The 27,500-nt window shown below is 42.5% G+C and overlaps 1 protein-coding gene across 6 annotated transcripts in view; it reads left to right on the top strand.

The window, feature by feature from the left end:
- stxbp5a (syntaxin binding protein 5a (tomosyn)) overlaps positions 1–27,500 on the top strand; it is a 73,062-nt gene that overhangs the window by 29,565 nt on the left and 15,997 nt on the right. For all 6 annotated transcript variants that reach the window (XM_058392768.1, XM_058392770.1, XM_058392769.1 and 3 more), the window contains exons 3-10: positions 3,686–3,767; positions 6,280–6,380; positions 10,415–10,549; positions 17,579–17,642; positions 19,974–20,057; positions 25,906–26,029; positions 27,041–27,119; positions 27,262–27,416. In XM_058392768.1, coding sequence (XP_058248751.1) covers positions 3,686–3,767; positions 6,280–6,380; positions 10,415–10,549; positions 17,579–17,642; positions 19,974–20,057; positions 25,906–26,029; positions 27,041–27,119; positions 27,262–27,416 — 824 coding nt within the window. The remainder of the gene's footprint in view (positions 1–3,685; positions 3,768–6,279; positions 6,381–10,414; positions 10,550–17,578; positions 17,643–19,973; positions 20,058–25,905; positions 26,030–27,040; positions 27,120–27,261; positions 27,417–27,500) is intronic.

The following is a 27,500-nucleotide window of genomic DNA, read 5'->3' as shown; positions in this document are numbered from 1 at the left end:
TGGTTCGGTGCTCTCCAGTCTGACGGAAGTGGAAGTCGTAAGAATGTCTCGGAGATTTATAAAGAATTGTCTATAGGAACCACGTTAGGATGTGGGTGTGTGAGAATGAGGTGTCAGTCTCCGAGCCAAAAGAAGACGGATATATATCGGCATGACGCGGAATCTGGAATGCTTTTATAGATGACCCGAGGAGAAAGTGGAGAGATGTTTCATTCACCACAAAAATGTGAATGTAGAGTCACGGTAGATGAAGGTCATGTTGCTGCGTCACAGCTTCGGAGCTCTGGTTACTGTCTGTGCAGTGTGTGTGTGTGTGTGTGTGTGTGTGTTGGCATTTACACTCAGAGCTTAATCCCACCTCTTTCCCAATAATCCCAGGAAAGGCTCTGGATCCACAATCGCTACTGAAGTGAAATGAAAAATAAATGATTGATGACCCTCTGGCGCTGGACTTTAAGACATCGGATCGGTGTGGGATCGGATTTGACGTATCCAAAGTGAAGTAGCTAGCGTTGACTGACATGGCGCGGATATTACACCTGAACATACAGATATTAGCACTGCACCTGAGGGGGTTTTCCAGAAGCTTCCAGAGAGACATGCTGAGGTTGTCATTGATGATCAGATCCTGCTGTACTGTGATGAATTTTCCCATAAACCTCCTGCTCTGCAAGTTTTAAAGCACTACACAGCTTTCTTTGTGTGTGTGTGTGTGTGTGTGTGTGTATGTTTATTAGAGCCACAATAACACATATTGTTGTCAGTACCCTAATAAATGCATCTCTGGAGAATTATATTAGTTTAAGAGTGACTCGATCATACCCAAGAGCAGTGTGTGTTTGTGTGTGTGTGTTTGTGTGTGTGTGTGTGTGTGTGTGTGTGTGTGTGTGTGTGTGTGTGTGGGAGAGAGAGTGAGAAATGAGAAAGAAAGCACATACAGAAATACACACACACGTAAGTATGAGAAATAATTGCGTCACAGTTCAGCTCAGCTCCGTGTGTGTGTGTGTGTGTGTTTTATCTGCTCTCTGACAGTGTGATATATGACTGGATGCACCTGGCATCAGACCAGAGAAATGGCTTCTCTCGTCAGCCCTTTGGCGATTCTTTCTTATTCTCGCTCTTACTCATCTGTTCATTTTTTTTTTTAACCCTTGGGTTCTTAACATGTTTTCAATGCAGATATGAACATCCTCACACACACACACACACACACACACACACCCCTCTTGATTCTACTCCTGAAAGATAGCGCTTATACTCAGCTTAATGCATTTGCTGCACTTTTTCCTGTCCCCTAATGGAGGTCAAGGCAATTTCACACCATTTATAGCTGCTTGTAAAAACATAAGAAGTTTTTTTTTAATGCAAGCCTTCTAGATGTTGATTGCATTTTAATGGTTTATGTGTCTCCTTTCCTCTCTTCTTCCTCTCACCTTCCTCTTTCTCTTCCTCCTCTCACCTTCCTCTCTCTTTTCATCCTCTCACCTTCCTCTCTCTTTTCATCCTCTCACCTTCCTCTCTTCCTCCACTCACCTTCCTCTCTTCCTCCCCTACTTTCCTCTCTTCCTCCTCTCACCTTTCGCTCTTCCTCAGCTCACCTTCATCTCTCTTTTCATCCCCTCATCTTCCTCTCTTCCTCCTCTCACCCTCTTCTCTTCCTCCCCCACTTTCCTCTCTTCCTCCTCTCACCTTCTTTTCTTCCTCCTCTCACCTTCCTCACTCTTTTCATCCTCTCACCTTCCTCTCTCTTCCTCCTCTCACTTTCCTCTCTTCCTCTTCTCACCTTCCTTTCTTCCTCCTCCATTTTCCTCTCTTCCTCCTCTCACCTTCCTTTGTGTTTGTCAAAAAATATTTGTTTGTGCTGTTTAGATGTCACTTCATAGGTGAAGACTATGATCAGGCAACCACAAGCGTGTGTGTGTGTGTGTGTTCACCAAATCAGGCATAACATTATGACCACCTCCCTAATATTGTGTTGGTCCCCCTTTTGCTGCCAAACCAGCCCTGACCTGTCTTACCCTGCCCTATTCTGACACCTTTCTGTCAGAAACAGCATTAACTTCTTCAGCAGTTTGAGCAACAGTAGCTCGTCTGTTGTGGGTTTATACACATTTATGTGTCTTTGTACAGGCAGGTGCATGTATGTGTGTGTGTGTGTGTATGTATGTGTGTATCTGTGTGTCTTTGTACATATGCTTGCTTGTGTGTGTGTGTGTGGGCATGTCTGTGTGTTTTTGTACATTGTGTGTGTTTGTACTTTTCTGTGAGTATGTGTGTGGATGTGCATTTGTGTGTCTTTGTGTGTGTGTGTCTTTGTGTGTGTGTGTGTGTGAAACCTCAGGATGTCCTCTCCACCTCTTCAGATGAAGTCAAGTTGCAAGTTTTCAGTCGTCACCCACGCGGGGTCAAAACGGACAAACTCGCTCTTTTTTTCGGTTATTTTACTTTCTTCTTTCATTCTCTCCCCACACTGGACATTTAATCTCTCTCTCTCTCTCTCTCTCTCTCTGTAAGCACTGCAGACAAACGAAGCACAAAATATCCAGCCTCATCATCAACACTCCAGTGATAAATATATTGCTTTTTGCAGCATTTTTGAAATCTTGTATATCAGCGTGTGTGTGTGTGTGTTGTGTAAATGCCTGAGTTGTTTGTGGAGGTTGAAATATAATCGTTAGCTTGTGATAATGATATAATACCTTCTATACTTCTGTTCACGTCTCAGATTTTTTTTCCCCAGGAGGTAATGATTTCAGCCATGACCACCTCCTTCACACGTCCAGGACGTTCTGGAATGTTCTCGGTATCTCGTCCATAAGTTTATATGCAGGTCGCGTTCGCCAGGTTTCAGTATGATAGAATTCTCAAAATGATGAAATTTTGGTTTAATATTCAGAGGAACATCATTAGGATCTTTAAATTGTTCGTCTCAAGGCTTTAAATGAGTACAGGCTGTATATTTGCTTGTTGCTTAGCAACAGTGTTCTCATGAGTTTTGAATAATTCCATATAAAAAGTTATATTAGTAATAATATATATATTATTAGTATCAGGGAGATTGGTTTTCTGGAGAACAGCAGACTGGACCTACACTCCAAGGCAAAACAATGGTCCAAAGGTCATAACAACAAATCACTGGACTGGAAATGAACAAGAATTAAACAAATACAAAGTTTTGGGTTTCTCACCAGATCTTCTATCACTGTTGAGTTTCTCACAAGCTCTTCAATTACTGTTTGGTTTGGGTTTCTCACTAGATGTTCCATCACTATTAGGTTTCTCACCAGATCTTTTATCAGTGTTTAGTTTCTAACCAGATCTTCTATTACTCTTGGGTTTGGGTTTCTAGCCAGATCTTCCATCACCCTTGGGTTCCATCACTGTCATCAGATCTTCCATCATTGTTGTCACCAGATCTTCCATCACTGTTGTCACCAGATCTGTTTCTAATGTTTCCTGAGCAAGTACCCGAGCAAAACAGTGGACCAGGAGTTCAATTGCTTAATTCTTGCTAATTTCCTGACCAGAGATTATTAGTTAAGTGCCTTAAAAGCTTTGCTAGTTCAGACTTGGGCCTTAAGTGTTCTGTCTGTGGTTCTGAAGTACCCTTTTGTGGCTCTCACCTCCCTTTCACACCTTAATGACATTTCAGCAGAACATTCCTTAACTATTCCTCATCCAGATTTGGTCGTCCGGGCGTGGAATGCTACTGTCAGCACGAGAGCGGAGCCGCCGTCATCCAGCTCCAGTTCCTCATCAACGAAGTAAGTGCCTCCTTCTTCATTCCTTCACTCCCTCCTTTTGTCTCTCGCTTCTCGGTGCCGAACAGCCATGCCCTGAACCTTCATTTATTTCTTCTCTGCTGACTCTCCACTCGTTCTGTCCCTGGAGGCTGCCTGTGTAGGGAACCAACAGCACTTTTCTTTTGTCTTTTCCTGCCTACAGGGAACACTTACTCCTTCTCCAGTGTCGTGCAGTGGTGATTAGTAGTCTTATGACATAAATTACATACTTACGCTTAGATATAATGTGCGTCTGGACAGACGCAGATGTTTCTTTCATTCCTAATCCCCGAGCCGAGCCCAAGGAGGTGTAGAGTAAAAATCTCCATCACGTAGCTCAGCCAGCAACTACGCTATTTTTATCGAAGCAGAACCGGGCGCTATTTCTGGGCGCATCTTGTGCAAGAACACAGTATGAAGTATGGCACGGCTCCTCCCCACACTCCAGCGATGTTCTAGCCAAGTTGGCAAGGCACTAAGCAACGTAGCCAAAAAGGGAGACTTTTAAGAATCTAAGATGGTTCCAACAATGCTTTGATGGCCACGCCTCTCTTCATGACGGATGACGGAAACAAGGAAGCAGTGGATCATATGGTTGATGCTTTTGATTATTGATCAGAAAGCTGACCATAGCATCTCCAAGCTGCCACTGTTGGGCCCCTTAGCCCTTTCTGCTCCAGGGGACTGTATCCCAGCTGACCATATTGGATTTATTGTCCTCCGTTACTTAATTTGTCCTCCATTTGTTCTCTGTTGTCATATGTGGTGCTGTTGCGTGGTTGGGAAACTCCTTCAGTCATGAGAAGTGTCTAGGATTAAAATTAAAGTGAGAATTAAGTAGAACATAGCAGGTTTTTTTAAAGCTTGATAGCTTGTGTGGGCGGTAAATGAAACACGATGTAATATAATGGGATGTTTTTTGGGGGTTTTTTTGCACTTGTGTGTGCAAATCTGATGATGTTTCAACTCAGGAACCTGATATTGAAATTAAAATGAAGGATATTAGATTTACTGCTCATGAAGATACAAGACGACGGTATGTAGACTGTATATCGGATCAGTCAGGACAAGACAAGCAGATTCCCATCCTGAACAATCCTTTAGTAGATTTAAAAAAAAAAAATAGACAAAAATGATTTCTGTGTCTTTCACAATCTAATGCACTTCACTGCTTGTACTGCAGGCAAACTTTTTTCTATTCATGCTGTTAGTGTGTGTGTGTGTGTGTGTGTATGTGTATGTGTGTGTGACTCAGCATACCAAGCAGAGCCAGTGAAGGAAGGCAGAAGGTCTTTCACTTCTACTTTATACACACACACAAACACACACACAGCCTGTGAATCATCTCCTGGGAGAGGACAGATCGGTCTGCTGTAAATTCACGTCCTGTTGCCATCCAGAAGCTTTCTATAGAAAAAAACGTTGACATGTTTGCACTTTTTTCTCAGTTTTTTGGCCTGAAAATCTCTGTGGTTATAATATAGACAACCAGGGAACTTCTAGGAAACATCCAGGGAACGTCTAGGAAACATCCAGAGAACGTCTAGGAACCATCCAGGGAACGTCTAGGAAAAATCCAGGGAACATCTAGGAAACATCCAGAAAACGTCTAGGAAAGGTCCTGAGAACGTCTAGGAAACATCCAGGGAATGTCTAGGAAACATCCAGGGAACATCTAGGAAACATCCAGAGAACATCTAGGAAAGGTCCAGAGAACATCTAGGAATCATCCAGGGAATGTCTAGGAAACATCCAGGGAACATCTAGGAAACATCCAGGGAATGTCTAGAAAAACATCCAGAGAATTTCTAGGAAACATCCAGAGAATGTCTGTGAAACATCCAGGGAATGTCTAGGAAACATCCAGAGATTGTCTAGGAAACATCCAGGGAATGTCTAGGAAACATCCAGAGAACGTCTAGGAAAGGTCCAGAGAACGTCTAGGAAACATCCAGGGAATGTCTAGGAATCTTCCAGAGAACATTCTGGATATAACAGCCCCAAAATCTAAATTCTAAATCTAAAATCTAAATTGATGTGGCCATTGTGATCTAGAGCCTAAATAACAGTTCTGGTACAGACCACGCCCACTCTCACACCCACGTCCATTTAAATCCATTAAATCAATTATTTTTATTTTGAGCACTAAACATAGTATTGCTTTAAACCCTGATGTTTTTTTTTGTTTTTCGCACCATTCTACACATGAAAACAGAACCTCTTCACAAGCTTCAAAAACTCAAAGCAGACCAAAGTTCTTGCATCTTCATCCATCCTCTGTCATCCAGGCTCACACTATCTACCATGTCTCTCTTAATTTCTCTCTCTCTCTCACACACACACACACACATACACACACACACACACACACACACACATATGCTATACCACCACCCATGATGACTTTTAGAGTCTTTGAAACTAACAGTGCAGATAAGAGTCATGTTGAAAGACAATTATTTCTCTCTCTCTCTATCTCTGTTTTTTCCACAAGGGGGCATTAGTGAGTGCTTTAGCCGACGACAGCATTCACTTATGGAACCTGCGTCAGAAGAGACCAGCCGTGCTGCACTCCCTCAAGTTCAACAGGGAGAGGTAAGTCCAGAGTCCAGTCACCTATCCTGATTACGCAGATGATTAGCAGGATTTGCTAACACTACGTCGATCTCACATTTGTTTCTATTCAAGTGCACTGACTTCATTGTTGTTGTTGTTGCTGGGAGGAGACATGCTCAACATGACTGCTTGTCATGAACAATGTGACTAGCCTTAGGGCTTAGCTTAGCATGGTCTGCTGCACAGCTGGACCCTGTGCATCTGTTTACTATATGCTATCTAATAGAAATAGATAGATAGATAGACAGGCAGATAGATAGATAGATAGATAGATAGATAGATAGATAGATAGATAGATAGATAGATAGATAGATAGATAGATAGATAGATAGATAGATAGATAGATAGATAGATAGATAGATAGATAGACTCAGGCTGTGTCTCAATGTATTTCCTAGTCCACTAGTCAGGGTGCTAATCAGCAAGTCGGCCACACAAAATTCTTCCCATAATGCACCACTGAAACAGGGAGCATCTCTACTGACTATGTTTCCTTACTGGGAAATATATCAGACGTGATATTTTCCGAAACCTCGACACAAAACTGGCAGAACTCTCAGTATGCAGCTATCGTTGATGTAGCTAGCGTACGATCCTGATTGAAGAAGCATGCGCAAACACCATTGCCGTATACAACTGAAATATTTGATATCGTTGGGATTTGTAGTGACTGTGCAGTGAGTCAGAAACAAACCTGTGCGCACTATATACTTATTCACTATTTAGGGAGCTAGAAAGCCGATTGAGACACAGCCTCGGTCATATTTCCTTCTGCTCCGTGTTTTTTCCTGTCCTGACGATCCTAATTTAGGAGAAGATTGCTAGCAGAGTTAGAGCGGGTTTGAACAGCTGACATGATGAAGATTCTCAGTCCTGAAAGTGTCCTTGGATGCAGGTATCTAGCGAAGATTTCAGACTTTTCGTAAAGTCCCGGACATCCGCTGAAGTAAGAGTTAAATGTCTCGGTTAATTCCAGACACTCGTTGATATAATTTGAACGGAACTGACTCTTCACTTCTCATCAGCGCCATGTCTGCTGAAGAGACTGACAGCTCGCCAACAGCAGCTTTTAGGGGTGAACAAGTTTCTGCCGTATCTCAACATCCATATGTGTGTGTGTGTGTGTGTCCTGTGTGTGACATTTGCCAAGTGTGTCTACACAAGTTTTTTTCCCCCCCTGGCCTGAGGAGATGGCGGGAGCAGTGGAGCATGTGAGGATGAAAAGAGTACACAAGGTCTCTGAGGGAATATCCAGTCAGAAGCATGTAGTCATTAAAGAGCAGACTCCAAGGGGAAGTGTTTTTATTTATTTATTTATTTATTTTAATGAACCCTGGAGGATCGTTCTGCATTCTGAACTACAATCTGTGTCCGAAAAATAAGACCGAAAGCGTAAAAGATGAGAGAAATGAGAGCAGCTTCAGGCTCATCAGCGAGGTGGAGAAGTGAGACTAGGTAGCTAGCAAGAGGAACATCTAGTGAACTGCTTCCTTGTGCAATCAGGCAAAAGATCTCGTTATAGAAGGAAACTCAGCTACAAACATGCTAACACGCTAGAAACAACAGAACAGGAACAGAACAGGAAAAGAACAGGAATTGAAAATCTGTAGGATTTATTTCATACAGCCATGTTTTACAGCTAGCTACTTAGCATTTGTTTGCTCTCTTGGCAACATTCACAGTTCCTGAGTGTTATCGTGGACGGTTATAGAATTCTGTTGCGATTTTTAAAAGATTTTAAAAATTGTAAAATTGTTACACTCATGGACATTATTTTGTGTGTTTTTGTTCCGATTGTTGTTGTATCTCGATTTTAACTGCCTGCACTTTAGCTTGATTTTTTTTTGTTGTTGAAAAGTGCTCCATTGCGTAAAAATCGGCGGCCATTTTGAAAAAATTGACAAAAGAGTTTGCGTGATTTTGTGTCAGTGTCTGCGTTTGAAAGCTGGATTTCAGCGGGAATGTTGTACACAACCTCCTCCTGAACCGGATGTAGCTCTGGATGTTCCTGCGGCACTCTGATGTGACTAATCCCTGTGTGGATGTACAGGAAGTGTGTACAGATGGAATGAGGAATGCTTTAAACTCTCTGCCCCTTTAAATAAGAACCTGATCCGATTTCGTTCACCAGTAAACAGAGACTTCCTGCTGCGGGACAAGAGATTTCCGGGTTTTTCCAAGACAAATCCTGCGTCTTATCACGGTTTTGGGTCGCAGAATAAAAGCCTGAGGATTTAAAGTGGAGACTAGCCGACAACTTACACTGTTCAGTACCAGAGATTAGGATTTCCTCTGACTTTTAAGCTTCTGGCTTATAGGAGATATGATTGTGTGTGTGTGTGTGTTTGCATCTCTGCAGGTCAGAAACTCAGTAAAGAGCAAGCCAAATGTCAGGAGTGCAGGGAACCCAGAAGCCATGCTAACACACACACACACACACTCCTTTAGCTCAGCGTCACACACACACCTGCGTCACTTCCACCAGCCTAGTGTGTGTGTGTGGGGGGGGTACTTGAGTGTGTGTGTACTGTAGTATATGTGTGAGTGTGTATCTGTGCACACTGGCTTGTGTGTGTGTGTGTAATTGTGTGTGTGTTTTACTGTAGTGTGTGTGTGTGTGTGTGTGTGTACTGTAGTGTGTGTGTGTGTGTGTGTGTGTGTAATTGTGTGTGTGTTTTACTGTAGTGTGTGTGTGTGTGTGTGTGTACTGTAGTGTGTGTGTGTGTTTGTACTGTAGTGTGTGTGTGTGTGTGTGTGTTTGTGTGTGTGCATGTGTGTGTGTGCCTCAAAGATCAGACAGTACCTGTGTGAGAGTACAAATATAGAGGAATGAAACACACTTAAACAGAAATCTGAGTCATGCTGGTGTACTTGCGCTGATGCGATGGACCTCAGACCTCAGCCTTTATAACACTTTATAACACCTTTATATCACCTTTATAACACCTTTATAACACTTTATAACACCTTTATATCACTTTATAACACCTTCATAACCTGAGCTGAAGACAGTCAGTCTTCTGGATGATTTATTCCCAGCATTAATGCTAACTGTTATGCAGCAGAACGCTAGTGTTCCTGCTGTTGAGCTCCATACCGAATGCCTTTGTTTATTTATTTATTTATTTATTCAATTATTTATTTATTTAAATCCAGGTTTCTGCTTCATAATCCTCTGTAAGAAGCTGATGGCTTTCATGTCCTCAAGGGAAATTGAGTTGTTGAACTCATCATCATCGAATGGAAAGAACATTTACTTACACCAGCAAGATTAGATCTGAGACACTTCTCACAGGATCTCCTGTTTCTCGCTCTCTCATTCTCTCTCTCTCTCTCTCTCTCACACACACACACACACACACACACACACACACTATCTTTCTACCTCCCTGTCTCACTCTCCATATCTTTCTATCTCTTTCTGTCAGTCTGTCTCTCTATAGCTCACTTCCCTCTCTCTCTTTGTTACTTGCTCTCTCTCTCTCTCTCGCTCTCTCTCTCTTTCTCTTGCTTTAACTCTCTCTCTCTGTCTTTCTCTCTCTCTCTTTTTCTGCTTATCAGAGAAATAGCAAGTGGGAGTTTCTAACAGTCCAGCTTGTCGGTTGTTTTGTGATATGTTGAAGTTGCTCTGTGTGTGTGTTTGTGTGTGTGTGTGTGTGTGTGTGAGAGAGAGAGAGAGAGTCTGACAGATATAAGAAAGTGTGTTGAATGTCTCTCAACTCACACGTCCATGAATATATGCATGATTCTGCAGAGGCCTGGGTGTAAAAAAAAGTGTGTGTTTGTGTGTGTGTGTTTGAATTCATATCCATTCATCCCCTAAACGTTAGCCTTCTCTGTAAACTCAGACTTCCACTTTACACCGCAGCTCAGCAGCTTGAGAAAGTCTCTGAGTGATGAGTTGTGATGTGGAAGGATTTCTCTCAGCACTGCAGCGCTAACTTCCTGCGTGGCTTTTTTATTCCGGCTCATCCGAACTGTGTGTCTGATAACGATTATTTCTCTTTTTTCAGGATAACGTTCTGTTACCTGCCTTTCCAAAGCAAATGGCTGTACGTCGGAACGGAACGAGGAAACATCCACATTGTAAACGTGGAGTCTTTCACGCTCTCAGGATACACCATCATGTGGAACAAAGCCATTGAACTGTGAGTCTCACACACACACACACACACACACACACACACACACATCACAGCATATACACGTTTATCCAGAACGACCTTCAGACCCAGCGACAGTTTCACTCACGTGATCCAGTTTGATTGAAAAGTAGCTAGCGTGCTAATCGGCGCTGTGAATCAACGTCTTGTTTATAAATCACTTTGGTGGTTGGAAAGGAAACTGCAGCCTCGTGTTATAATCCAACGGAAGAATCGATGGAGAATTTTATTAAGGAATTAAATTGGCATTAGCTTGAATGTTATCCACGTTTTTTACGGAAAGACAGAAAGTGCTAAGCGCTAAGTGCTAATTCTTTTGCTCTAGATGTTTTGAGCATGTCAGTTTCGAGATTTTAAACCATAAACAAGGAATTAATATACAGGAAGTGACAGAATATAGCTAAAGAGGAGGTTAGACACTAGCTGTATCCTAAATAACTTACTACACACTTACACTATACACCATGTGCAAGCTGTTTCCCAGTCAGTTAGAGAGTCACGTCAAACTCACGTCTAATTTAAAATACGTATGTAAGACATCTCGTCCACTGGAGTGTCGTCGGATATCTTGGGAATAATTTCTCAGCGCCTTGTAGCCCCGCCCCTCTTCATCTACTTAAGCAAAGCTGCGAGAGTCGAGTGCAAGAAGTGTCTCCACACACACACACACACACACTTATTAATGCTTCGAACGAGGATGACTTCTTTGCCCTGTCCTGAGTTTTGGCTAATTACAAGCTCTTCATTCTTCCTCTTCCTCTTCAGCCTCTAAACTCCACCTTCACAGCACCCTGTGGAGATCATCACCCGTTACCTGCTTGTTTTAATCATAATAACCTGTTAAATGTTACAGAGTGTCCTGTTCCACAGCCAACGCTCGACTCCGCCCCCATTGTCTGTCCTCTATTTAAACTTGTGAAACATCTCAACCCTTCATTATGATGCTCTAGTTATGCCTGGTCTTTTGTCCTAATTATTATCGAGCATATGGGTTTGGGGTTTTTTTCCAGCTAGTATCAGTGATGTTGCTCACCGGTCAGGCCATGATGATTGTGCCAAAACAGTCATGAAAGGATGGGATCATGCCAGTGGGTCAGAGCTGCCATATTCTCTGGATACACAAACTGTATCGCTCTCACGCTACGCAAAACAAATGACAGATGATGGTCCATGTTGGCAGGTTGGCACGTTTTCATGTTCATGTGGTGAAAGAAGGTGTATCGTGGCATCGGGCCACAGCTTGAACTAGGGATTGAACAGAAAGGTACTGGCATGGATCTTAATCATGTAATGCACTTTGGTCCTATAACCTCTGTGTCTAAGGTTTTAACATCAACTTAGCATTAAGATCCATCTCAGAAATCAGTTCCTTCTTATCAGCATACCGATATACTAAGATTCTGATATACTGATATATTGAGACACTGGTATACTGTGATTCTGATATACTGAGATAGTGAGATTTTGAGATACTGACATACTGAGATTCTGAGATACTGACATTCTGATATACCTAGATACTGATATACTGAGATACTGAGATTCTGATATACCGAGATGCTGATATACTGAGATTCTGAGATACTGATATACCGAGATTCTGATATACTGATATACTGAGATTCTGATATACTGATATACTGAGATTCTGATATACTGAGATTCTGATATACTGATATACTGAGATTCTGATATACTGAGATTCTGAGATACTGACATACTGAGATTCTGATATACTGAGATTCTGATATACTGACATACTGAGATTCTAGTATACTGAGATTCTGATATACTGACATACTGAGATTCTGATATACTGAGATTCTGAGATACTGACATACTGAGATTCTGATATACTGAGATTCTGATATACTGATATACTGAGATTCTGATATACTGACATACTGAGATTCTGATATACTGAGATTCTGAGATACTGACATACTGAGATTCTGATATACTGAGATTCTGATATACTGATATACTGAGATTCTGATATACTGATATACTGAGATTCTGATATACTGAGATTCTGATATACTGAGATTCTGATATACTGAGATTCTGAGATACTGACATACTGAGATTCTGATATACTGAGATTCTGATATACTGAGATTCTGAGATACTGACATACTGAGATTTTGATATACTGAGAATCTGAGATACTGAGATTCTGAGATACTGATATACTGAGATTCTGAGATACTGACATACTGAGATTCTGATATACTGAGATTCTGATATACTGATATACTGAGATTCTGATATACTGAGATTCTGAGATACTGAGATTCTGAGATACTGAGATTCTGATATACTGAGATTCTGAGATACTGACATACTGAGATACTGACATACTGAGATTTTGATATACTGAGAATCTGAGATACTGAGATTCTGAGATACTGATATACTGAGATTCTGAGATACTGACATACTGAGATTCTGATATACTGAGATTCTGATATACTGAGATTCTGAGATACTGACATACTGAGATTCTGATATACTGAGATTCTGATATACTGATATACTGAGATTCTGATATACTGAGATTCTGAGATACTGAGATTCTGATATACTGATATACTGAGATTCTGATATACTGAGATTCTGAGATACTGAGATTCTGATATACCTAGATACTGATATACTGAGATTCTGAGATACTGATATACTGAGATTCTGATATACCTTGATACTGATATAATACTGAGATTCTGAGATAGTCAGTGCAGTCTGTTTTCTGTGTGATTAAAAAAAAAGACAACAAGGTTAATCTGATCTTGCAAACCCCAAAGAGTCCAAACACCACAGTGAAGCAAAAACTGTGTGAGTATTGTACAGTGTAGTTGTGTAGTTTTCGTGTGTAGTTTGTTGGCTCGTGTTTATAATGTCAGGGTTTTACAGGAGATGTGAAGTCAGTTTTAAAGACTCACATTTGCACAGCAGGCGTTCGAAAGAAAACGCACTCCATTAGCAAGTGAGCAGATCGCATTTATGCTAAGCTACTCTCGCAATCAAACTCTCAATCACTCAGAGAGAGAGACAGAGAGAAAGGGCGAGAGAGAGACAGAGAGAGAGACAGAGAGGGAGAGAGAGACAGAGAGACAGGAGAGAGAAAGAGAAAGAGAGAGAGAGAGATCTAAGACAGGAGGCACAAACTGAAAGCGAGCAATGCATCAGATTTGTATGAGAGCACACAGTATCACAACTGAAAACTAAGTGCGGTAAAAACGAGAGAGCGGCCTTCTACCCGTCTTGCTCTTGTTGCCATGGTGATCTTATTTTTCTGAGATCGGTCACTCCTCTTAAAGTAGGGGTTTGAGCGAGCGAGGGTACAGCTGCCAAAATTAGGAAGGATCCAAACCTGGAAGACATGTGAGCTAATATCCACACCATTAACCCATCCCTTCTCAGCCTCTGTCTGTCTGTCTCTCTGTCTCTACCTCTGTCTGCCTGTCTCTACCTCCATCTGTCTGTCTGTCTCTGTCTCTCAGCCTCTGTCTGTCTCTCTCCCAGCCTCTGTCTGTTTCTGTCTATCTGTTTCTCTCTCTGTCTCTCTGTCTGCCTGTCTCTACCTCTGTTTGTCTGTCTGTCTGTCTGTCTGTCTGTCTCTCTCTCTCTCTCTCTGTCTCTGTTTCTTTCTCTCTCTGTCTCTCTCTCAGCCTCTGTCTCTCTGTCTGTCTGTCTCTCTGTCTTTCTCTCAACCATTGTCTTTCTGTCTGTCTGTCTGTCTGTCTGTCTCTCTACCCCTGTCTTTGTCGCTTCCTCTGTCTCACTCTGTCTCTCTCTCAGCCTCTGTCTGTCTCTCTCTCACTGTCTGTCTCTCTGTCTGTCTGTCTGTCTCTTCCTCTGTCTCCATCTCTGTCTTTCTATCTCCATTGTTGCCTCTGTCTCTGTCTGTCTGTCTCTCTCTCTCTTTCTCTCTCTCTAACTCTGTCTCCCTCTCTGTCTCTCTCTCTCTATCTCCATTGCTGCCTCTCTCTCTCTCTCTCTCTCTCTCTCTCTGTCTTTTTTAAGTCACAACCACTCTCTTGGTCCCACTGCATCTTGACCTTGTACACCAGGAGTTTGTTTACAGCACAAAGTGGTTATATGCTGATTTCCCACAGGATAACACACACACACACACACTTACACAGACTGTCTGATATGATTTTCACAGCAAATATATTCGCTTCCAGCTGTACATCAAAAAAATGTTGGTTGTTTATGGACTATTTGTTTCGTTCTGTCATTACAACCTTAATGGGGAAAACCAAAAGAGAGAGAAAAGAAGAGGTCAGAAGGAGACATCAGAAGGAGAGGTCAGAAGGAGAAATGCAGATTAGACATTTACACAGCGAGGCTTATATATATATATATATATATATATATATATATATATATAAACATTGCTGTCAGCTTCATTTTTATTGTTGCATTGGCACTTTTCATCAGGGGATATTTTGTGTGTGTGTGTGTGTGTGTGTCTAGTGGAGGTATGTAGCTGCATCAACACTGTCTGACAGAAATGTTCTGTTTTTTTTGCTTGGAGTGTGATGAATGCTGCATCAGCATGTCTTCACAATTTTATTTATTTTATTTTATTTTATTTAACCAAGAGTTCATTTCGAGGTCCTGAAGAGTTTCGGATCAAGAACAAAAGACTTTTAGATGTGTTTTTCCTCGTTTGTGTGTTGAGTGAGAGTGTTACGTGATGGAGGAAACGTTCCTTCTCCATCTCTTTTAGTCATCTAGACTCACACTGGAGACTCCTTACTGAGGATAAATGTCCAGATCATCATCTACACAGTTACACAGAGAGTCCACCGTGGGAATCGTCTGTTACCATAGAACCGGAAATGTTTTATTGTGCGTCAGAACAAGGGTTCTAGGAAAATGAAGAGCAGGATAAATAATGCACATCAGCTTTAACCATTCAACTAATTTCCCCTTAAAATTACAGTCGCTTTCTGACTGACACGCCCCCAACTCGGACACTCATAAATCCCATTTGTAATTCTGACTTTGTGCACAATGTGACTCGTGCATCCATACGATCTTTCCGACACAACCCGAACGCACCATAAGAGCAGGAGCATTAATATAAACCCCAGTGGCCCGAGTTACACTACAGTATTCAGTCTGTCTTTCTGTCTCTCTCTGTCTCTTTCTGTCTCTCTCTCAGCCTCTGTCTCTCTCTCTGTCTCTCCACCTCTCTTTCTGTCTCTCTCTTTCTCTGTTTCCTTCTCAGCCTTTGTCTCTCTGTTTTTCTGTCTCTCTAGCTGTCTCTCTCAGCTTCTGTCTCTCTCTCTCTGTCTCTGTCTCTCTGTCTGTCTCTCAGCCTCTGTCAATCTGTTTGTCTCTATGTCTTTCTCTCTGCTTCTCTCTGTCTGTCTGTCTCTCTTTCTGTATCACTGTCTCTCTGTCTCCCTCTCAGCCTTTGTCTCTCTTCAATATGTCTCTGTCTCTCTCTCTCTCTCTCTCTCTCTCTCTCTCTCTCTCTCTCACGGTTCGGCTTTTCGGTTACTCTTGAGTTGTCCAGAAATCATTCCTGTGTTCTTTGATGAAGAAAAGTGTCATGTTTATAAATATACGAATATGTATGAATATGTAAATATAGGAATAATGTGAACACTGTTATGTGAAGTCTTTTCTGCTTAAAAATTGTAAAAAAAAAAAAAAAAAAAAAAAAAAAAGGCACTAAGTTCTGTGCTGTTTATCGCTGACCGGTCTATTCGTGTCTCAATCCGCAGCCTGCATCAGAAAACACGCAGAGATGAAACTCCTATCTCAGGGACCTTTGTTTCTCAGTCTGTCAATCGGTTCATCCTGATAAGACGAGGAAAAGAGAGATGAAAAAAGTTATCTAAAGCTTTTCACCCTCGATCCGTTCACCTGGTTACAGGATGTACAGTAATGCTGTGATTGCTGACCGCTACGGCTGGTGGAACAGAAGGACGAGGGATGAGGCTCATCTCACACACGTCCACGACACTGCGATGAAGCAGCTGACCTTTTGATTGACGGGAATCTCATGTTGTACATCTAATGAAGAACATTCTGGATGCTTCTCCTCACTGATTTTATCTCTTAGTGATTAACACACACGTCTCATGACCATCATTATAATACTTATTCTCTTATATTGAACAGTGAATTAGTGAAGTCCTTGCAGCAGGTGGCTGAGTGGTTTAAGGCACTGGATTAAGGCTCCAGTCTTTTTAGGGACATGGGTTCGAATCCCAATGCTGCCAATAAGCAACTTTTAGGGGCTCAAGGTAGCTCAAGTGGTTAAGGCTCTGCTTCACTGACTGAAAGATCGGGGTTCAAGCTCCAGCACCACCAAGCTGCCACTGTTGGGCCTTTAAGCAAGCACCCACTGCGCTTCAGGGGCGCTGCATCATGGCTGACCCTGTGCTCTGACCCCAATGCTTGTGAAGAAAGGTGTGCAATAATGTATATGTGACAAATAAAGGCTAAACAAAACAAATACATCTTAAAACACATCGTTCTTCTCTCTATCCATTTCTTCATCTTTGTATTTTCCCAAACACCAAAAATGTTTCCTCCTGTTTTTCTTGTGTCCATGTTGATGACTGAGTGTCTTTGTCATGTCTTACCCTACAGTGGAGGTTAATATGAAGCTCATATGAAAGTAGACACTCAGGACTTTAAGAATTTGTAGTGTTTCAGAAGTATTAGCCTGCTAGTGGTGATATATTCATAGTAAAGGTCCAAAAAAACAATTTTTTTCCAAAGAAATGTTTGTACCTTCAAAGTAAATGTTGATATCAAACCCCATTTCTGCTCTCTGAGCTTGTTCTAAAAAGCAGCTCAAATTTCATCTTCAACCAGGAAAATTCTGTGTAAAATTCTCTGACAGAGGGAAAAACACACCGAAAGCCAACAGACATTTTATATCAGCCTGAAAATTTATCATGTATTTATAGCAACGTCCCATAAATCTGTTTCTATTCTTCCTGGTGTCCTGGTGAAAAGGGTTAACTCATGTCTTTGTTTCAGGTCTTCTAAGGCCCACCCTGGTCCCGTCGTCCACATAAGTGATAACCCGATGGATGAAGGCAAGGTAAAAGCTTCTCTGTCGTAATGTCTAAGCATAAACTCTAATAATCTAATAAGCCCTGTGTGTTTTATTTTTTCTTTCATCTGGTGTAATAATGCCGTCTTTCATAAACCAGACGTCTGGAAGTGTCACACATGAACATTTCAAGCTGCTCATATTTAAAATGAAATGTCTAGGGGAATAAAAAAGCACTCATTCTGCGTGGTCCGACAGGTTAAAAAGTCCAGAGTTTACTTCTCCTTAACTTTCGCTGCCATAGCAACAGCTAGCGGTGCGTCATTAGCGTTATGTAATGTTACGCCTATTGCTTTTAAAGCATCTCCACACTGGAAAAAAAGAGGGGGGAAAAATATCCTCGGTTTCTCTACAACATGATGATGTGAATGGTCTCGTGGTGTCTCATCAGATAGAGACAATAAACAACCCCTGAGGAGGAAGGAGTGAGGATTTGTTTTAAAGCTGTGAGGTTTTAGGCACTGTGGGACGCATCCCGATCTGAATGAAGCGCGTGCAGTGATGATTTAATAATTTCAGGAGAGTCTGACCTTTTTTTTTTTTTGTATTTGCATTGTAATGATGCAACCGCTGAACCATGATGTCACTTTGAAATTCATGCTTTGGGCTGTAGATATATTCAAGGCCAATAAACATGACACTATTAATTAATTTAATAGTAGATCCCACTACAGCCTCCATCCCACACATACACTACTGTTTCCTGACCTCAGTTCAGTGGCTTTATTAATTTGAACTCCTAATATTATGTGCTGAATTAATGACACTAAAACACTGGGACTATTAATACAGTGATTTACTCTCCTATATAAACCGTACACTGATCAGGCATAACATTATTACCACCTCCCTAATATTGAGTTTTGGTCCCCTTTTTGCTGCCAAAACAGCCATGACCCATCCTGCACTGTGTATTCTGACATCTTTCTGTCAGAACCAGCATTAACTTCTTTGAGCAATTTGAGCAACAGTAGCTCGTCTGTTGGATCGGATCACACGGGCCAGCCATCGTGAGCCTTGAGCGCCCATGACCCTGTCGCTGGTTCACCACTGTTCCCTCCTTGGACCATTTTTGAGAGATACTGACCACTGCAGACCGGGAAGAGCTACAGTTTTGGAGATCCAGTAGTCTATCCATCACAATTTGGCCCTTTTGCTCAAACTCACTCAAATCCTTACTCTTGTCCATTTTTCCTGCTTCTAACACATCAACTTTGAGAACAAAATGTTCACTCGGTGCCTAATATATCCCACCCACTAACAAGTACCATGATGAGGAGATCATCAGTCTTATTCACTTCACCTCTCACTGCTCATAATGTTATGCCTGATCCTTCTGTTATACTAGTTTTTTAATGACATTTTGATTGGACGCATGAACCACATGCAGGTTATCTTTAATCTTTTAAAAGCCACACCCAGCAAAAGGACTTCCTGAATCGATTTCTGAATGCATTCTCATCTCTGTGCATAAATATTTAGTGGAGACAATCTGGAGCAGTCTCATGATCATTCTGGAGCCTTTTTTTCTACATATTATTTGAATAAATAAATCAATAAATAAATCAATGAATGTATATTTAAGAGACTTGAGACTGTGTGAAGGTTCACCTTCTCATCCTGTGCATGACTGTGCAAAACCCAGACCTGGATCGGATTAAAACTCAGTGTCTAAAGACGTTAGACAACTCGGCTAGTCACCGACAGGCTGCATTCAATCTGGCAGAGCTTGGATGAAGGTTTAAAGCTGATCAAGATCCCTCAAAGACCTGCAGCTGTCATTGTAAACCAAATGAATTGCAATTCAAGCGTTGACCCATTGATCAGGGAGGTGAATACTTATGCAACCAAGTGCACATACTGTTTCAGTGAACCATATTTGCTCCTCTACTTGCTAGGAACAGTGAAAGCACCGTGTATGAATGAAGGAGAATATTTTATAGTAAAAATCGGAACGTTTTCAGGTTCTACAAAAGGCTGTACAGAGAATATGTACGCAAAGCTCTCTTCAGGATATCTCCACACTGTTCTGATGAAATCTGTGATGAAATCTTTATTTATTTATTTTTTATAGGATGCTCCATATGTGCGATTTGTGCTATAAATAGAATCAAGACTCTGTAGCTTAATGGTGTTTAATTTACACTTTTCTTTTTTTTCCCGCTCACTCACTTCGAGTTCACTTTTCATCTCGGTCCTGTCTGATCTGTAATCTGCCGTCTGGGTGCGTGTCGTGTCGCGCGACGCCGTGCCGCGGTGCGCCGGAGCCATGCTGATTGCCACTGATATTCTTTTTCTCTCTGTCTGTTTCTATTTCAGCTCATAATAGGATTTGAGTCTGGCATCGTGGTGCTGTGGGACTTGAAGTCGAAGAAGGCTGACTACCGCTATACCTACGACGAGGTTGGTGCACGCTTCCTCCTCCTGCTCGGTCTCCGAGGCCTGCCACAGAAGCGGAAATTGGAAGGCATTCATAAATGATTTCAGTAGAAATATCTGCCTCGTCTATAGACCCTTTTTCTGTTAGTAAACATTGTGACGTTTTTTGTGGGCGGGGCTTAGGTGGAGGCAGAAAGATTTCCCTGACCACTTTACAAGCGGTAGTTTTGTTAGTTTGGTTTTTTAAACAATGACTGGTCAAAATCCCAATTTATACGACCATGTTAGGTCACTCACTGTCCAGGACTGCAAATGTTATTTGAAACAATTGACTTAGATGGAACCGGATTGGCCGACCTGTACACGCTCACTCGGTGGATGGACAATGTGACAGGATGATCTCCAGTTGAGTGACCTGACATCTACACCTATTTGATAGAAAAACCCAGCACTTCTGGAAACTGTAGAAAGGGAGATGAAACAAACAGTTTCCTTTGTCTAGTCTCCGGTCGTTAGCTACCAGTTAGCTAACTTACACGCTAAAAAGTTAGCGTTACATGAGAAATCATTTAACTTGTTCCCCAATTTCTTATGAGGTGGGTATGCATAAGAAGTATTTAGACACGTAACCACACCATAAACCATACCAAGAGTTTCTTTAACCTAAACGGCAGCATTTTTGATGATAGTTTCTGTCCAGTCCGCTATTGAGTTATCCACAGCTGTGGTCGGCAGTGGCAGCAGGTATGTGATAAAATTGTGCCCCGTCAATTCTGTCACACAACAACACAACAAGATGACATTTGTGTTCCTTGTGTAGCCGACTCTGTACTGGTTTGTATTGGCCACCTCCAGTTTTCCCTTTGTTTTGCCTCCAGCTAGCACTGTGACGTAATCATGACGTTGGCCCATAAAGGGTCTACAGAGACAGATAGGTCTCCAGTGTGACCTGTCTTAATGAGGTCAATTTATTTTAAAATCTCAATGGACTTCATTGACATCATATGATAGACAGGACTATAGGTAGCAGCGTATTTTTACATAAGAAGTGATTAACATGCCTCTCGGAAAGAGTTTGGGTTTAAACAGATTTGATGACCTTTGTCAACAGCGGCAGTCAGCTCACATCAATCATTCCACGCTACACGTGGAGCCTGAGGCGGAGCACAGCACAGGGGAGTTTAACACTCACACAAAGAGTCAAATCTCATCCATCCTTCTCGCTCTGGAGTCTCCTTTCTGTCTCCTTCATCTCTCACTCTCTGCTTCTTCAATGGTGTGTGTTATGTGTGTTCTACATGTCCAAGTGTGTGAATGTGTGTAGTTCAGTGTGTATGTTAGTCTCTCTGAAGTGTCAACGACTCCCTGAAACAGCAGATGACCGCTTCTAGTTATTCTCAAGATGGTCTCACGATATCTGATTAAACGACTATCAAAATGCCCTGTGGCTTTACTTTGTGTTAATGTTGTGTATGGTTGTTTATCCTGTGGGTGGAGTTTTGTGTTTTTGTGTTTGCTGGTGTCAGTTAAATTGATTATTTACACATGCAGGATTTATTGAACAACTTAATGTAGCCTCAGTGTGGTGTTTGTTTTGTTGGTGTGTGTTGATGGTGTTGGTGTGGTTGGTGGTGGTGTTCGGTAGTGTTAGTGCAGCTGATGTTGGTGTAGTGATATTGATCTGGGTGGTTGTTATGGTATGTTATTTGTGTAAGTGGTGATGAATTCAGTATGCAGGGTGTTAATGGTGTTGATTATTTTCATATTGGTGTAGTTTGTTGTTTGTATTGGTGGTAGTGTTCATGATGTCATGTTGGTAAGGTTGATGTTTATGTGGTTGGTGTTCATGTTGGTGTGGGTGTTGGTGTGTGCATGGTGGTGCTGAAGGTGTGGGAGGTGGTGTTGGTGTAAGAAGTGGTGGTGGTGTGGGAGTTGGTGCTGACGGTGCAGGAGGTGGTGTTGATGGTGTGATGGTGGTCTGGAAGGTGCTGTGGGTGGTGGTGTTGATGGTGTTGAAGGTGGTTTTGGTGTGGGTGGTGGTGTTGGTGGTGTAAGAAGTGGTGGTGGTGTGAGATTTGGTGTTGATGTTGGTGTGGGAGGTAGTGTTGATGGTGTGGGTGGTGGTAGAGGAGGTGGTGTTGGTGTTGATGTTGGTGTGGGAGATGGTGTTGGTGTGGGTGGTAGTAGGGGAGGTGGTGTTGATGCTGGTGGTGGTGTTAGTGTAAGAAGTGGTGTTCATGGTGGTGGTGTTGATGGTGTGAGTGGTGGTGAAGGTGGTGTTGAAGGTGGTGGAGTTGGTGTGGGTGGTGGTAGGGCAGGTGGTGTTGGTGGTGGTGTGGGTGGTGGTGTTAATGGTGTTGAAGGTTGTGTTATTGTGGGTGGTGGTAGGGGAGGTGGTGTTGGTGTGGAGGGTGGTAGGGTAGGTAGTGTTGATCGTGGTGGTGTTGGTGTGGGTGCTGGTAGGGGAGGAAGTGTTGAGGGTGTTGGTGTGGGTGGTGGTAGGGGAGGAAGTGTTGAGGGTGGTGGTGTTGGTGTGGGTGGTGGTAGGGAAGGAAGTGTTGAGGGTGGTGGTGTTGGTGAGGGTGGTGGCTTTGGTGTGGGTGGTGGTGTTGATGGTGTTGAGGGTGGTGGTGTTGGTGAGGGTGGTGGTGTTGATGGTGTTGAGGGAAGTGGGGTTGGTGAGGGTGGTGGTGTTGATGGTGGTGGTGTTGGTGAGGGTGTTGGTGTGGGTGGTGGTGTTGATGGTGTTGAGCATGGTGGTATTGGTGAGGGTGGTGGTGTTGATGGTGTTGAGGGTGGTGGTGTTGGTGTGGGTGGTGGTGGTGTTGGTGGTGGTGTTGGTGTGGGTGGTGGTGTTGGTGAGGGTGGTGGTGTTGATGGTGTTGAGGGAAGTGGGGTTGGTGAGGGTGGTGGTGTTGATGGTGGTGGTGTTGGTGAGGGTGTTGGTGTGGGTGGTGGTGTTGATGGTGTTGAGCATGGTGGTATTGGTGAGGGTGGTGGTGTTGATGGTGTTGAGGGTGGTGGTGTTGGTGTGGGTGGTGGTGGTGTTGGTGGTGGTGTTGGTGTGGGTGGTGGTGTTGGTGTGGGTGGTGGTGTTGGTGGTGGTGTTGGTGAGGGTGGTGGTGTTGAGGGTGGTGGTGTTAGTGTGGGTGGTGGTGTTGGTGAGGGTGGTGGTGTTGAGGGTGGTGGTGTTAGTGTGGGTGGTGGTGTTGATGGTGTTGGTGTGGGTGGTGGTGTTGAGGGTGGTGGTGTTGGTGGCGGAGTTGGTGTTGGTGGTGGAGTTGGTGGTGGTGTTGATGGTGGTGGAGTTGGTGTGGGTGGTGGTGTTGAGGGTGTTGGTGTTGGTGTGGGTGGTGGTAGGGGAGGTGGTGTTGGTGTGGCAGGTGATGTTACTGTGGATTGCTGTGTGGTTTTGTTAGTAAAGGTTTGGGTGGTGGTAATGGTGTGTGTGTGTGTTACTGTTGGTGGTCTGAGCGATTCTGAGGCTGTTGTAGTTGTCAAGCTGAAGGTCATGCTTATCTCTAATCTAGAAAAGGAGATAGATTTTGATGTTTGGATCCATGTGGAGCGGTGATGGATGGAAGGACAGAGACACTGCGAAGAAGATGGCAAGAGGAGTCGAGGACTTTCAGACAGATGGAGGGTTACTCTCCTGGTGGCATTAGTGTGTGTGTGTGTGTGTGTGTGTGTGTGGTGATAAATCTGAGGTAACTGTGTGCTGCCCTGATCGCTGCATCACATTGATGGACGGGCTTAAAGCCACTTAATGAAAGCTTCTTCCAAGAATTATTCATCATTCTGTTTCCTGTCCAGTCTGCACCATCTGGTGCTATTACCAAAGTAGAAAGTGTTGCATTAATCAGAAATTAACGACAATTCCGCGTGGATTTCGTCTCAGTTACAAAATCTTTTGTTACCCATCTGTTTCAGGGAACGACTTAAACCATCATGACACTACGTACCTGACTTCCTGACCTCCTGACCCACAAGCCTCCCTCTTCTAATACACCCTCATGTCCTTTGCTCGGAAATAACATTCTGGAGAATATTTAGAAGCTCATTCTTGTGTAGTTGGCCAATGATTGCAGTCCTTGCTTGTAAATTAATTAATGAGTCAATTAATTAATTATTCGTTGTGAGTAATGGTGTTATCCTGGTCAAGATTGTGGTGAAAGCCCTCCTCCTGTTCATGGCAGAAATACACACTCACAATACAAGAAATGCCTTCACATTACAACACACACACACACACACCGGTCCAGTTCAGCATACTCCTAATGAGATATAGAACCCTGAAGAACCTCTCCAGGAACCTGAGCTCCAGTTTTTAGTTTCACAGATAGTGTTTACAGTATTTATTGGATTCCTCGCCGTGTTTTATCCACGTGTATCTCTCTTCTCTGCCCAGCAGACAGCTTCAGACTAACAAATGAATAACAATCATGGAAGTCTTAATACAGAACGTTGCGACAGTCCTATTGTTTATTTCTGGCTCTTCCTTTCTCCCTGTGGGCCATCGAGTTCCCCGAACATCAACAACACAGCTTTAATTGGGCCTCGGAGTGAGCGATGGCGTGTGTGTGTGTGTCAGAGTCAGAGATGGTAAGCAGAGCCCCCTGTGTGTGTGTGTGTGTGTGTCCCATGAGCAAAGCAATCCCATCCTCCAGTCACATCAATGTTGTGAGATTTTCTAATAAACCAACGCCGTGACATTCTTCAGTGCTAACGTGTGTTTTATCTCAAACATTTATACACACGTGACTGCACGAAGGTGTGTGTGTGTTGTGTATAAGTTGATTCTACAGAGCTCTAAGCCACGCCTCCGTCCCTGACATCCTGTAACGATGTTGCAGATGTTTCATTGATTAGTTTGAGTGCTGGGGATCTTCACAGCACCAGAAGGAAGGTCTGAGTGTGATGAAGCTATGCAGGAGGAGATTGGATTTAATTAGGATCTAATAAACACCTCTCTCTTCTTTCATTCTCTCTCTCTCTCTCTCTCTCTCTCTCTCTCTCTCCATCTCTCTCTCTCGCTCTCTCTCTCTTTCTTGTCTGATTGTTACAGTGCTACTGAGGTTTTCGATTCAAGGTGTGAGCTTGTAATCTCTCCATGTTCCAGCACTCTGCCTCTAAACCCACTGGGAAAAAAAACTCATTTCATTCTCTGACCTAATGTAGGTCTCGGTGTGGAAAGAAGTTTTTTTTTTCCCCAGAGGACAAGCTAAATGAATTCCAGAAGTAGGAATTTGTATAGACTAGATATATTTTTTATTTATTTATGCAGAAGATTTTTGTTTGGTACAAAAAACAAGACAGCTTTTCAAACCCGAACCCAGGGTGAAGCACAATGGTGGCGGCATCATGATAACTCGACTGGACAAATTGGGTTTCATTTCAGATATTTATTGGTTTTAAAGTTTCCTAAAAATAAATTTAAAAAATTAAAAAAACAAAAACAAAATAAATAAATAAAATAATTTTAAAGTTTTAAAATCCTGGAATAATTCCTTAGTAGAAATTCTTAGCCTTCTACTGTATATTGTTATTTAAATAAATATAGAAGTATATTTTTAATTTAATTAACTCAACACATTTAATTGTTTCAGAGGTAAAGATAAGACACGAGTTCATTTTATTTTCCTGATGATTTGATGAATTTATGAATTATGAGGCTCCATATCTCATACACAATCATGACCCCATTCATAACAATAATAATAATAATAATAATAATAATAATAATAATAATAATAATGGACAAGCCTAACAACATCTGCTCTCCACTATGGTCATTTATCAGAGATGTATCATAATGGAATTTTGCCCTCTTTTCTTCTCTCTCTCTCTCTCTCTCTCTCTCTCTTTCTTTCAGGCGATCCATTCTGTGGCCTGGCACCACGAGGGGAAGCAGTTCATCTGTAGTCACTCAGACGGCACACTGACCATATGGAATATAAAGTCCCCAGCCAAACCTGCACAGACAATCACCCCACATGGTGAGAGACAGAGTCACTAATCCCCTGCGAAGGTCCTGAGAAGTTCTGCACCACATGCCGTTATAGCTTACAGTCAAGATGCAAATTCTTCACATGTTCCAGTCTAACGGCTTCCTTTAAATGAGGAAACGAGGTTTGGGAATTATCATGAGTCGTCTAAGTTAAACTCGCTCTTAAACACACACACACACACACACACAATAATGAAAAGGAATGACTTCCAAAAGGTTAAAGCACGTCGCCCTATGAAATGGCTCGTCCACTTTATAAAGTAATTTGATTAGTTTTCACTTCCAGAGCAGATGGCAATCAATTTTTAACCTTTTTTTATATTTTCTCATTTTGTAAACTCATCTTTCTTAACCTTCAGATGGAAAGTGAAGCTCAGGGACCGTTTAGTCCACCGCTTACTTATCCCTGAGGAGAAATCTGTCTTATTGAAGATACAGCTTTAGAGACTGTAATGAACATGACCAAGAGAGAGAGAGTGAGACAGAAGTAGATAGAGACAGAGATAAAGTGAGACAGACGACAGGGAGTGAGACAGAGAGAAACGGAGAATGAGACGAAAATTGATAGAGACAGAGATAGAGTGAGACAGAGAGATGTATAGAGAGAGAGACAGGGAGTGAGACAGAAATAGATAGAGACAGAGATAGTGAGAGAGAAAGAGTGACAGAGTGAGACAGATAGAGGAACAGAGAGTGCGAGAGACAGAGAGTGAGACAGGGGAACATATATAAAGTGAGACAGAGAGAAACGGAGAGTGAGACAGAAATAGATAGACACAGAGATACAGAGAGAGAAAGAGTGAGACAGACAGAGGAACAGAGAGTGAGACAGACAGTACTGTAAGTGAATCAGAGAGACACACAGAGAGATAGACAGGGAGTGAGACATAGAGAAACAGTGAGTGAGGCATATAGAGAGACGGAGATGGAGTGAGGTGAATGCACAGAGAGAGAGAGTTTTGAGCAGCATCTCACTTCATCTTCTCTGCTTCTGTTTCAGGAAAACAGCCCAAGGATGGAAAGAAGCCAGAGCCATGTAAACCCATTCTCAAAGTAGAGTACAAGACGACAAGGGCAGGGTAAAGTTGATAACACTCACACACACACACACACACACACACATGCACACATACACACACAAAAGCTAATAGTAACACCACAAATATCCAAGTCAAGCAAATTACAGCCATAATGTCATTCTGTGTGTGTGTGTGTACACAGGGATCCATTTATTATCTTGTCCGGCGGTCTATCATACGACACAGTCGGTCGGCGGCCATGTTTGACTGTTATGCACGGGAAGAGCACAGCGGTGCTGGAGATGGACTACCCCATCGTAGACTTCCTCACGCTCTGTGAAACGCCATATCCTAACGGTAACCACAACATTCTCGCAATCTCCTCACAACCTTCCCACAATCTCCTCACAACCTTCTCACAACCTTCCCACAATCTCCTCA

The sequence above is a fragment of the Hemibagrus wyckioides genome, linkage group LG06 (genome assembly GCF_019097595.1).
Source record: "Hemibagrus wyckioides isolate EC202008001 linkage group LG06, SWU_Hwy_1.0, whole genome shotgun sequence".
Lineage (NCBI taxonomy): Eukaryota > Metazoa > Chordata > Actinopteri > Siluriformes > Bagridae > Hemibagrus > Hemibagrus wyckioides.
The sequence above is the reverse complement of the archived record's forward strand: the minus strand, read 5'-3'. Positions and strand labels throughout refer to the sequence as shown.